General features: G+C 35.2%; 1 protein-coding gene across 31 annotated transcripts in view; it reads right to left on the bottom strand.

Moving 5' to 3' along the window:
• The window catches only part of MAGI1 (membrane associated guanylate kinase, WW and PDZ domain containing 1), a 510,767-nt gene that overhangs the window by 91,437 nt on the left and 406,504 nt on the right, over positions 1 to 12,826 (bottom strand). For 15 of the 31 annotated variants that reach the window (XR_005554903.1, XM_039328720.1, XM_039328711.1 and 12 more), the window contains 3 exons: positions 12,254 to 12,292; positions 5,923 to 5,980; positions 2,698 to 2,804 (listed from right to left, as the gene is read on the bottom strand). Coding sequence is in view for 30 of the 31 variants with exons in the window: in XM_039328720.1 (XP_039184654.1) it covers positions 2,698 to 2,804; positions 5,923 to 5,980; positions 12,254 to 12,292 (204 nt within the window). In the remaining variant the exon portion in view is untranslated. The remainder of the gene's footprint in view (positions 1 to 2,697; positions 2,805 to 5,922; positions 5,981 to 12,253; positions 12,293 to 12,826) is intronic. The other 16 variants (XM_039328727.1, XM_039328710.1, XM_039328730.1 and 13 more) reach the window with 2 other exon arrangements.

Consider the following 12,826-nt stretch of genomic DNA (forward strand, 5'->3'; position numbering starts at 1 on the left):
ATGAGAATTTGATAAAACAGATTAAAGATCAAAACCAAGCGCATATAAAGAGAATTTATAATGCTTTAATAGAATTGGATTCAGAAATGGATTTAGTTAAAGATTGTACGGTAAAATGGGCCCAAAATATTCAAGAACCGATTCCATTGGATATATGGGAGGTAATTTGGGTTAGAAATGTAAAATTTACCCAGGCACAAAATTTAAGAGAAAATTTTTATAAAATGTTTTATAGATGGCATCTGGATCCTAAAAAGTTGTCTTGTATGTATCCTAATTTACAGCCCAAATGTTGGAGAAGTGGTAGTTTGGATGCTACTTATTTTCATATCTGGTGGACTTGCAGAAATATAAAAGGTTTTTTGGATTAAGATTTGGTGGAACATTCAAAAGATTTTTAGGAGAAAGATAAAGTTTACTCCACAATTATTTTTATTGGGTGTTATTGTAGATTGTGATGCTAAAGAAACTAATTTGATGTTGAATTTGATAACAGCTGCAAGGTTATTGGTAGGGCAATATTGGAAGAAGGATTGTTTGCCTACTATAGAAGAATGGACGCTTAAAGTCTCAAATTTAGCAGAAATAGCTAAGATTTCTGCATATTTGAAGGATCATTCACAAGAAAGATACATTTCGGTTTGGAGAAGATGGATAGATTATATTCAGAATAAATATGGGACTAAAAAGTTCCATTTACTTTATGAGTAAATTTTAGAGTATTGTTATTATTAATAGTTTACTATAGTGGAATTTTTATTAGTTTTATTATTATTTTTAGTATTAATATTGTTTAACAATTTGGATATTGTATTGTTCAAGAATTAGGATATTAACTTGTTTATATTATTATGCTTATTTTCAATTTGTTTATTTTTATGTTAAAGGGGAGTTAAAGCGCATTATGGACTTGGTTATTTACATAGTTGATTAATGTTCGTTAGAGTATGATTATTATATTTGTTACCCTGTACTCAGCTCTGGGAAGTGGGGGAGGGAGAGGGGGGGTTTAGGGTGGGTGGGTTTTGGGGTGTATATTGTAACTTTTATAAAACTTTTCAATAAAAAAAAATCTTAGAATGCGTATGTAATTTAGACTGCCCTCCTTACATTAATTTATTTTGCACATCAGAAAATCGATGTAAAAAAATGATTAATGGAAGAAAGTACTGAGATGTAACAGATATGATTTATCCACTGAACAAATTTGTCCCCCAGAAATTATTTGGAGAAATGTTTTCTAGTGCCTCTTTCTTATATCAGAAAAAAAAAAGTCTTATATTTCTGTAGCTCACAACAGAGAGAACCTGAGATTTCGCTTTCAAATTGTGAGAAGCCATAGCAGAAGCAGCATCTAAGCTGGACTGATGAAGAAAAAAGGGAAAGCCTGTGGATATCCAAACTACTTGTCAACTTCTGAAACCAACCTGGCTGAAACTATCTTTCTCATTCTCAGCTGCCACACAGGTTTGGGAGGAAGGGGGGGAAGAATGTACCATCTACAGATTATTGTCTTGGTTTTGACAACAACAACAACAACAACAATAATAATAATAATAGATTTTGATTCTCTACCTTTCCCAATTAACATCCAATCATCTTACCTGGACCACTAGAGATCACCTGAGAATTTCTTCTGTCCTTCTATCTACCTCCTGCTAGAAGAAGGGGGCCCAAAAGTAACAAGCTTTAAAAGAACATATTTGCTCCTCACTCTCATGGCTTATAGAAGCAAGTGAAATAGGGCTTTTCTTTTGTACATGAACTGTTCATATGGGGGAATCACCAGCTATCTGGAAGGAGGGTCAAGCAAGGGCTGAACTTAGATTCCTTATGCTGCTGGTATAAGCATAACCCTCCCCCCCTCCCAGAATCCATTAAGCCTTATCTGGTCATTCCCAGGGAAAGTTAGCAATTTAGTGATAAACAATAAAGTTTTCACAAGTGTTTTTAGTTGCTTGTGCCCATCAGTTCCAGACAGTGCTTTTACATTTTGATCATTTTTAGCTTTGTGTTTTTAGTATTTAATTCCTGCACTCTATAAGCCACCTAGAGTTCCAGCTGGTTTCAGGCAGTCAGATAAGAATATTAAATACATAATCACACAAACAAAAAATACTACCTTGTTGTTATAACGAATCACTCTAATTTGGGATGGTATCTGTTTACTTTGGAACAATTTTCAATATAGTTACATGGCAATTTGTGCATACAGAATGCATTTGTATTAGCTTGACGTTTTGGCAGCCCTATCTTTTTGCCCTTTATAAGTGTGTATGTGTGTCTGTGTGTGTTTGTGAGAGAGATAGATTACAAGAACTGAACATAGCACTTTGTGTGTACCAAACATGTAGAATACACCAGGATCCATTTCTTCCACAAAGAGTGCTTTAGACATGTCTCAAGCATGCATATTTCAAATTCAAGTTTCAATGGTTAAATCACAACTGCATAGGATTCTCCATCAAGACTCCCCAATCAGTCCCAAAGAGACTTTTCATAATGGCTGCATAACAGTTTGGGTGAGCGGATTATTTGTCTTAAATATTCCACTTAAATTAGCTCACGTTCCCTGTGTTTTCATGCAGGAAGGAAGTCAGACCTGTCCAGAAATTTATCAAAAATATGAAATATGTATGCACGTATGGCATTTGGCAAATCTTTCAACCCTGGTGTTTCTACTGAGGAGGTGCCAACCTTCAGATGGTTGTGCTGGAGGCTGTGCTGGGGGCTGCTGCTCAAGCTGCTTTTTCCTTTTTGCTTCCAGAACTGGATTCTCATATTGTGTTTTCCTGTTGACATGGCTAAAAAAGAAAAGAAAACACATTCATTAATAAGGAAACTTTTGGTGCAAAGTGCAAAAATGATAGGGAGATTTAAGTTTTTCTTAAAAAAAAAAACAAAAACAACAACAACAGGGCAAACATTAGATATAAAATCTGCAGGAGCAATGCTCCTTTACTTTGTGCCAAATGTTGATTTATGAATTACAATAACTTCTCTGACACAGCAACTTTCAAATATTCTAAAAAAGTAAAAACTCAAGGTAGGTTTGCCTGTGGTTTGGCTTGGTGAAGTTTCAAATAATTAGCTTCTCTAAAATATCTGATCAAAATACTGGATAGTCTTAAAATACCTAATGTGTGTTTCATCTGCTAAGGAAACAAAAACTTTAAATCTGCATGGAAGACTGTTTCAAAAACTAGGGACACAGTGCTATAAATTAATAGTCCTGACAAAAATCTCTTAAAATGAGTAATTGGATCTTCTCAGACATTTCACCATAAATTCAGGGTAGAAGACTACATTAAAAAAATGGAAACATATTTTTTATTGCAGGTAGTCCTCAACTTAGATCCACAACTGAGCCAAAAGTTTCTGTTGCTAAATGAATTTTGCCCCATTTTACGAAGTTTCTTGCCATAGTTGTTAAGTGAATCACTGCAACTGTTAAGTTAATAACACAGTTGTTAAGTGAATCTGGCTTCCTCATTGACTTTGCTTGCCCAAAGAGCGCAAAGGGTGATCACATGACCCCCAGGACATTGCAACCATCATAAATACATGCCAGTTGCCAAGCGTGAAAATTTTGATCACATGACCAAAGGGATTCTGCAAAGGTTGTCACTGTGAAAAATGGCCATTAAGTCACCTTTTTCAGTGTCATCATAACTTTGAATGGTCACTAAATGAACTGTTGTAAGTCAAGGATTACCTGTATATAAATACCTTAGTGGAGAGGTTTCAGGCCCCCAAATTAATACAGTAGGTATAACCTGTCTCACTTGTAACCTGTATCAGTATTATCAACTCATATTCTCCTTCCTCCTTACCCCCAACCTCATCCCAATTTAAATCTTACATCCCTCAACCTACTCTATGGATCTCTTTTCTTTTTTATTAAAAAAAATCATCCTTCTCTTCAAATGCAAATAGATTACTTGGGGCATTTAATATTAATCACAGCACTAACCATTATTAACATGACATAATTAAAAAAAATCAATAGAGCAACAACTGCAACTATAGTCTAATTAAAATTAAATATAATTTCCCAGTTGTTTGGACAAACATGATCCTCACATCTGTAACGTGAAATAGATTGCCCCTAAAAACAAAATCCCAAAGTTTATTTATTTATCAAATTTATTGACATTACGTTATACAAGTATTGAGGCAGATTATTTTTCTTTAAATTTAAATTTATCAGGAAAAAAAATGAGTGATTTGTGTCGCATTTTAAAATGTCAAATTTGCTCCATAATTTTTTGTTCTAGCTCTACAGCAGACAAGCGGTATATAAGTCTCATAAATAAATAATTAAATAAATAAATTTCAACAACTGTACGAAACGAAGGAATCTTTGTTTCTAAGCAAGCGTAACTAAAATAAATTGGGTTAGATGAACATACATAAAACTCCCATATACATGGGCTATGTGTAGCTATGTATAACTACTGTTGCAACATAAATATTTGAAGGATTGTGGTATGAGAGCTACACTTACCTGGAGGAAAACCAGTAAATTCATGTACAAATGGCAAAAATTGAAACCAATTTCCAAATGAAAAATTTCTTAATTAAGGTTACTACTTAACTAGTAGAAACCTTGACTATTTTATTTATCTCCTATTCCCCAAGAAGCTTCTCAGGTCACCTTAAAAAATATTCCAGAAACTCTTCCAATTTTTGAAACAGGTTTTGGGGAAATGAAAAAAATAATAATGAAATTCTGATAGGCAGGTAGGTATCCATCAGGGATCTCAATTCATTTGATTTTAGCATTGTTCTCACCTCAGTCCCTCCAGATTTCTTGAATTCCTAGTTACATGACCAATGGATTCTACAAGCTGTGGTTTCCCATGTATTTGGAGAGCATCTTAATTAATCTCTCACATAATATGTAAATATAATAGAAACAGCCATGTGGAATGCTCAATTACATGTCCAAACTGTGGCCCAGAAAATGGTGGGATCTCCTTCCCCGTCCCCCTTAAGAAATATTAATTAATCAATTATTTTATCCTGGCATTTTCTACAAAATAAATATTATATTGTAATAATTATCCAATTTTGTCCCTAGTACAGACAAAGTATGATCCAAAACAAATGCCACAAATTATTAAATGTTATTACCGTACTATGGAGAGGAGGGACTTTGAAAATTCTCCTTTTACTTTTATTCACAACTACTATAAGTCACCATTATAAATAGGAACATGCTTATATTTAACTGTGCATTCTTATCAAGTTAGCAATATAGCTAATGCTGAATACAGATTATCAAAAAGTATAAGGTTACCGCCACCTGGATTAAGCTCATTTAAAATGATGATAACAGTATGCTCCTTCATTCTGTATTGAACAGCTAAACACTGCAGAATTCCATGTGATTAATATTGATTTTATACATTTAAAATTATTAATTTTTATTCTCCATTGTTAAAAGTCATGATACAATAGGAACCTGTTTGGCTACAATGCATTTTCTGTGAAGCATCTTTTTTTTTAAAGGAACCTAATGACATATATGACCCTCTTCATGTTGCTTAGTTTTGCTATATTTTATTTCTAGAGCATAGCTCAATCAGAACGTTTTATTTTAACTTTGTATTTAGGAACCCTCTTTTTTTCTTTTTTCTTTTGCAGGCTGAGATGCTGATGTTGCAATAAAATATCACTAGGGGGAGCACAAGAGCAATACATCACAAATCTTACTGCTTCACTCTTGAAATCCTTCCTATGAGATACAAGTGTGTGCTTTTAACAAAATACAGCATTAGAATTAAAAAAAAAAGGAAACATAACCAAGACTGCTAATTTGTTTGAATGACAAATATGAACTTAAGGTGAATTTCCATAGCAGTTGAAAATTATTTTGTGGCATGTGTTCCTACAAAATAATCTGTACAAAAGACTTACTCTACATAGTAGACACCATATACAGGATCTTCAATCTTTTCCCAACCAGCAGGTAGTTCTAGAAACAAACAAAAAAGAAAATTTTCTTTAAGTATATTAATTTTGTACATGGAAAAATACTGCACACCTCTATCATTTTCCATAAAGCTGCAATGTTCCTTATTTAAAACATACAAATGCAATTACAAACTTTTTTTCCCCAGGAATAAAATTATGCCATTTAAGACATACCCACTTATTCTTCATTTTTTATTTAACCAAGCATTCAGGCAATAGAATTAAGATTTATGGATCCCTGGCTCTTATTTTGCTACTTAAGAGTAAAGAGCATGCAATTCTTATCCAGAAAGAGAGCAAAGTTGTAGTAGTGCAAAGAATGCAGATTAAGAGTAACTTTCATGATCCAGGAGCTTTTGTGTAACTCTTGTAAAATATAAGAATCATGTTACCAATTATACTGAGGTTTCTGGTACTGCTGTGGAAATTATGTCTGAACACTTGAACATTATGGTATTGTTCAAAACGACAAAGAAGAAATAAAGATTACATTAAAAGTAAAATCAAAATGAACAAATAATAATTTGGTGACTCATTAAAGAGAACAAATGACTCCCCAAAGTCTTTGGTGTGTTTCTCCCAAAACTTTTCTAAAAGTTGAACTCAAGTTGTAATTTTTAATGTAGCAGAAGGAGAACATTATAGAATCTTCAGCAACAAATTACTTTATAGTTAATGAAATAAAGTTTAAAAGAAATCACTTCAAATTCTGTCGGGAGTACTGGGATTGCAAATCCCAAGATTCTTATCCATGATATGACCTGAAATATCTGGAGGGCACTTGGTTGAAGAAGGCTCCAGTATCCAACCGATGAGGTCTGACTTGTATCAAGTGCCTGTTAGCTATCAAGGCATTTCATATTTCTATTGCAATTGAAATGAATCAGAATCCCAGAGCTGACAGCAGAAATCTCTGAGTACATACCGTCATTCTATCATGTTACAAAACTTGTCACTGAATCATTATCCTTTAATCACACCATACAGTAATCTTCACTCTTAAAACAACTGCAGGGGAAAAGAGCGCAGCAATAAGAGAAAGAGGGTTGCCGAGGGAAACTAAAGAGCTCCGTGCCTGAAGATTTGCTGACTGAAAGCGTAAATACTTCTATAAACATAGGTTAGTCGACAGAGAGAAAGCGTGGGAGCGTGTATCCGAATTTACCTTTTTAATTCCGCTCTTTTGTTTTCTTGATTAATGAAAAATCCTTCGTAAATCCTGGTGAAGAATACTATTTGAATGTTGCAGTGTCACAGGTGTTGCAATTGTTCTCACCTATGCTCTGCCTACAGATTTCAAATCAGGGGTAAATACACTGACAGTGCTTGTGTTGGAAAAGAGTGTGTGCATATGTGAATGAGAGAGAAAGAGAGGCGGAAGGAAAGAGGGAAGCAGGCAGGCAAAATGAAAAACAACAACAACAATGGCTTCATATCCTCATCTTACTTAAAATTATCAGAGAGTAGAATTTTCTACAAATGTATATTTTTTTCAATAGAGTATCTATACTGTACTGTAAAGATTTACATTTCTCTATAGGCACACTAATAAGAAAGAAGCCTGGAAACATTCTAAGCCCATATTGTATGAAAATGCATAAAGAGGAATACTTGCCTTTCAAGCAGATCTCTATCTTGTCTATCTCTCCCCCTCTGTCATCTATCTATCTATCTATCTATCTATCTATCTATCTATCTATCTATCTATCTATCTATCTATCTATCTATCTATCTATCTATCCATCCATCCATCCATCCATCTATCTATCTACCTACAGAGAGAGAGAGAGAATATATCAGGACATGACATGCAAGGGAAATTGAACTAGATTCTTAACTATGCTAGTTTACAATGACCAGATGGGCAACTGAGCAGCAGTTAATTGCTCTGTTGGAATAGTGATATGGTATAATACAAGGAGAAACTATGATTTTCTTTCCCTCTGAACTAAAACTATAAGCATAAAGCTTAGAAAGATACCCAAAAAGGAGATAGTTTATTAGCTGTGTAGTGGTGCCTGTGAGGGGACTGGATGGCAAATGACAAAAACAACATTTTGCCACTGCATTTCAAACTATGCTATTTTTTTACATAGTTCAAATTGCCAGATGCAGGTGGAGCCAAAAGCCCATCATGTTGCTTGTTTCCTCATTTCGGCAAATCATTGTATTTTGCCAATGCACTGATTTTGACAATTAAAGGTATCAGTGTGTGAAATGGGGGAGGGGAAAATGAATCCTAACTTACTCAACCTCAGGATAAATATACAAAGATGATCAGAAGTCATATTTCTTTATTCATCAGGAAATACACAGTAGTTAACAGGGCAATCCTTTGTGCAACCAATGAGGGGGAAAAAAGTAGCTGAGTTCAGGTAAGTACTATTGTATACAAGATAAAATCTCGCTGTTTATAGAATCAGACACTTGCACATAAATTTCTGTGTTTTTCAATGTGCTAGCTGCAGTGTGCCATACGGACACAAACAGTTCCAGACTGAAAATGAATTAATCCCTTATAAACACACATGGGCTAATTACTCAAAGTTTATACTGCAAACCCAGAACTGGCTAAAAATCAAGGAAAAATATTAAACAAGTTTTGCTCCACATGTTCCTTGTTTGCAAATAAAAAACAGGTTTCCTCCAATTTATCCCACCCACACTTTTTTCAAGGCATCTATCTGAAGAGCTTTTGGATTTCCTGAGATGAAGAAAGGAAATCAGGGGCTAATTGGCAGTAGGTGTGATGAGAAAATATTTGGCAATAATTTTTTTTAAAAAAATTGGCCTTTTCTCAAGTCCTTCACAAATGTGGATTCTCTGAGGATAATAGTTTTATATAAGCGAATGAAACAAACCCTTATTAACTCAGGATAAAACTTCTATAATGCACTTTGATCATTCTCCAGCCCCAAATCCCTGTCAGTAGGATGTTATTATTTATTTAGAGAAGAAATTCCAGGCATCCCCTTGAAAATAAAATACAGGTAGTCCTCAACTTACAACAGTTTATTTAGTGACCGCTCAAATTTACAACGTGATTTATGACCCTTTTTCAGTTACGACCTTTGCAACATCCCCATGTTCATGTGATCAAAATTCAGAGGCTTGACAACTGGTTCATATTTATGACTACTGCAGTGTCCCGGGGTCATGTGATCCCCCTTTGCAACCTTTTGATAAGCAAAGTCAATGGGAAAGCCAGATTCACTTAACAACCCAGTTACTCACTTACCAACTGCCGTGATTCACTTAACAACTGTGAGAGTTCATAAAATGGGGCAAAACTCATTTTAAACAAATGTCTCGCTAGCAACAGAAATGTTGGGCTCAATCGTGCTCTTAAGTCAAGGACTACCTGTATAAAGTGCACTGGTTAGATCCAGCCCATTTTGAAAGCCAATTTTTTTTTTCTGTCATGTTTTCTTCCCCATAAGAATCTTTGGTCCCCTTCTGTTCAGTTTTTTGAAAAGTTATGAGAGACAGATAGACAGGAATCCCACTCCCCCTTTACAGAATTTCCAATATTCCACTTGGCTGCAAAGAATAAAAAGATCTTGTGTGGGCCTGCAGATTGTGCAATAGGTCTCATTAATTAGGAAGTGAAGATGGAGGGCGGAAGAAGACATTTTCTCATCTGCCATGACCACACACAAAAGCCAGTTTGATGTAGTGATTTAAGGCAGTTTATAAACTTGGGGACCGTGAATTCTCATCCTGCCTCAGGCACAAAGCCAGTGGAGTGACTTTGGGCCACTCTCTCAGACCCAGGAAGAAAGCAGGGGCAAACCACTTCCCAAAACTTGCCAAGAAAACCACAGGGACTTATTTAGACAGTTCTCTAGGAGTTAAGACAAGACTTGGAAGCACAATAACAAAAGAGACCACACACACTTTTTTTCAAAAAATAAATAAATAAATAAACAAAATAAAATACAATCAACATTAAATAGCTTCCCATTCCCCTTTGTCCCACATTCCTTGCAGAATATTTTTGTATTTCACACTTAAAGTAGAAATCGAAACAGACAAAAATGTGTGCCTGTTGAAGGAAGTGTGCATCCTGGCTGAATACCAGGCTGTCGGTGTTCAGCTTGTAAAAGTAAATTATTTGATAAAGTGTGCTTTAAGAATAGGAAAACTAATTATAAGAACTGCAACTAAATTCTTTAAAAGCATTATCAAATAGATCATTCTGAAGTCTAAGTGACTAACCCACTTCTGCCAAGTAGAAATCCCAGCTCCTATTTCATTCCTTTTATTTCTAGTTTTGTTTGTGGTATTATTATTATAATATTTCAGGGTTCAATGTCCTCCAGAGGAACCATAGGAGTTACTTCAATAAATGAGTGTTGAAAGTTCTTTTAACTGCCCAACCATCAAATCAAGTGCGGCAGATCCAAGCTTTCTACGCAGTGCATACTCTCTGATTTTGCACACTGCAGCTGCTATTGATAATGTGTTTAGGAAAAAAATGTGCTTTTAAAAATATGCATCTATTTAAATTTTAACTAAATAAAATCTATGGATAAAGGACAAGGATGGGGGACAATTTTCACATAGCTGCAAACCTGTGAAAGTCTCAGACTTTCAAGTCATGTGCCATCCAGTCAAGATTGGGTCTTGCAAGTCTCCTGACCACCATAGGGCCATGAATTCATGGTACTGGGTTTTGATTAAAAAACTTGGTGGTGGTGGTGGTGGTGTTCGTTGGCAGCTTTTGCGTAAAACCTAGCACTAGATACTGTGGAAATTGGCCACCTTGGGATATCTCTGTTGTCGTTATTAAAGAGCTCCTGATAACTTGTAAGAGACTGGAGTATCATCTTGCTTGGTATGTATGCTTTTCATATTATGTTTTTAAATCTGTTTGCTTGAGCTATTAACAGAGCCAAAAGCCCCTTTATTTATTGGTGTGCTCGTTGCCTCTGGATCCAAAATAGCCAGTTGCCTAGTCATCTGACACTTGGCAAAATATATACAGTAGTATCTCGGTACTCGATTGCTTCAAAACACGTCGAATTAGGTACTTGATGCATTTTTGACATGAAAATGTTGTCCTGGTACTCGTTTGTTTGGTACTCGACACACTGCGATAGGAAAAGGGGGACGGCTATTGAGAATGGACAGGAAGTTGGGCATGTTGGAAGATTGCTGCTAAAGAAAGAGGAGTATGGCCGCAGAGGGCAGACAAGAAATCTGCCATGCTGGGAAGATCACTAACATAGGAAAAGGGACAGATGCAAAGTCCTTTCTGGCTGAATCAAAGGGTCATGTGGCAAGTCAATGGTTTGTTTGGCACTCATCATTTTCAGTACTTGCCACGCCTCCCGGAACCAATTAATGACAAGTACCGAGGTACCACTGTAGCAAAAAAAAAAAAAAAAACCTTCAATAATGTGTAACTGTGAGAAAGAACTATGAACAGAATGGAAACAGGTACATTAACAAGCATGTCACTATTTTTATACGTTGAAAGGCAATCTAGCAAACATAATTTTCTTTTGCAGCTAATTTGCTAAACTTTTTCCTTATTTTTCCCAGAAGGATTGGAAACACATAGTTAATCAGCTCATCTTGCATCAAGTAAATTACACCTTCCATTCAAAATGTAACTGATGCTTTTTGAATCCCACAGAAGGAATAAAATTCAATAATTGAGCTGCATCGTTTTAGGGGTTTCATGGTTATGTAGCATCTTGCCAGTTACATGTTTATTCTAAGTATGCCTAAAAATACTCAGCAACCAGAATTAGGATGGTAATTTGGATGGTCTCAAATGTCAGTTTCAAATTCTAGATATTTGCAAGCACATTTTATACTTTAAGCAGTACTTAAGCCATATGGTATCATATATATCCTACAAGAAAAAAAAATGAAATCCTAATGCTGTAGTATTTCACAAAGTTAGACTCAAAACTCAAGTTCCTAATTTAACATCAAAACTAAACAGGAAGGAGTCAATAATTAGAATTATCACCCAGCCCAGGGAAAAGTCCTTCAATGCTCTATAGCTACATATGTCAAACAGAAAAAGTTACAATAATGCCATGGGGGAAGAAGGAAAAAAGATATCCCCCCAAAATGGGGTATTGATCCAAAAATGTTATTCCTATGGAAATGCTGTTTGGTGCAGAAGCCAAGCTACATGTTGTTATTGCTTGAAATTAAAAAAAAAAGGAAAAAGTGATAGAAAGAAAAAAGATGTTAAGTGGTTAATAGTGCAGTCCAACCAATGAAACAAAAAAAAAATGAGAGATGGATGATTTACCTAGTTCACTGTCCAGTTCCTCCGTGTGTACCCCTTCTTCTCCAAAGGAAGAGCAGTGAAATAGAAAAAAAAATTAAAAGAAACATTCAGACACCAGCAGCAAGCAAGAAATTCCTTCCAGTATATAGCAGAACCAACACCAAGTTTCATACCAATTTAGCCCAAACCCATGCCACAACACTTTGGTTACTAGAAAGCATGTAGCTCTTGGCAACCATGCTAAAGATACATTTTGCACTGCAAGAGTAAAAACATGGATCTCCTCTTCAAAAAGGGTGGAGAAGACAACTTGCAGGACTATCAAGAACATTCAAGGATTACAACATTAACTGTACTAATTAAGGGCTTTGGGCATGGAGAGTTCTTGTATGTCTGGAATTTCCATTCATTTCTGGGAATGGCGGAAAGGCTTAAGTGGTTTTTTGCCTGTTGTTTTGTGATAATTTGTGAAAATATCCAAATCAGAGTTCTTCTGTGTGCCAAGAACAAAGTCTCAAACTAGATGCAATTCAGCTGTTTCCAAATCTGGTTTGATACACTATTACTTTCATTCCAGAATAATTAAAATAAAAT

This window comes from Crotalus tigris, unplaced genomic scaffold, assembly GCF_016545835.1.
Source record: "Crotalus tigris isolate CLP2741 ecotype Arizona unplaced genomic scaffold, ASM1654583v1 scf7180000024383.4638030, whole genome shotgun sequence".
NCBI lineage: Eukaryota > Metazoa > Chordata > Lepidosauria > Squamata > Viperidae > Crotalus > Crotalus tigris.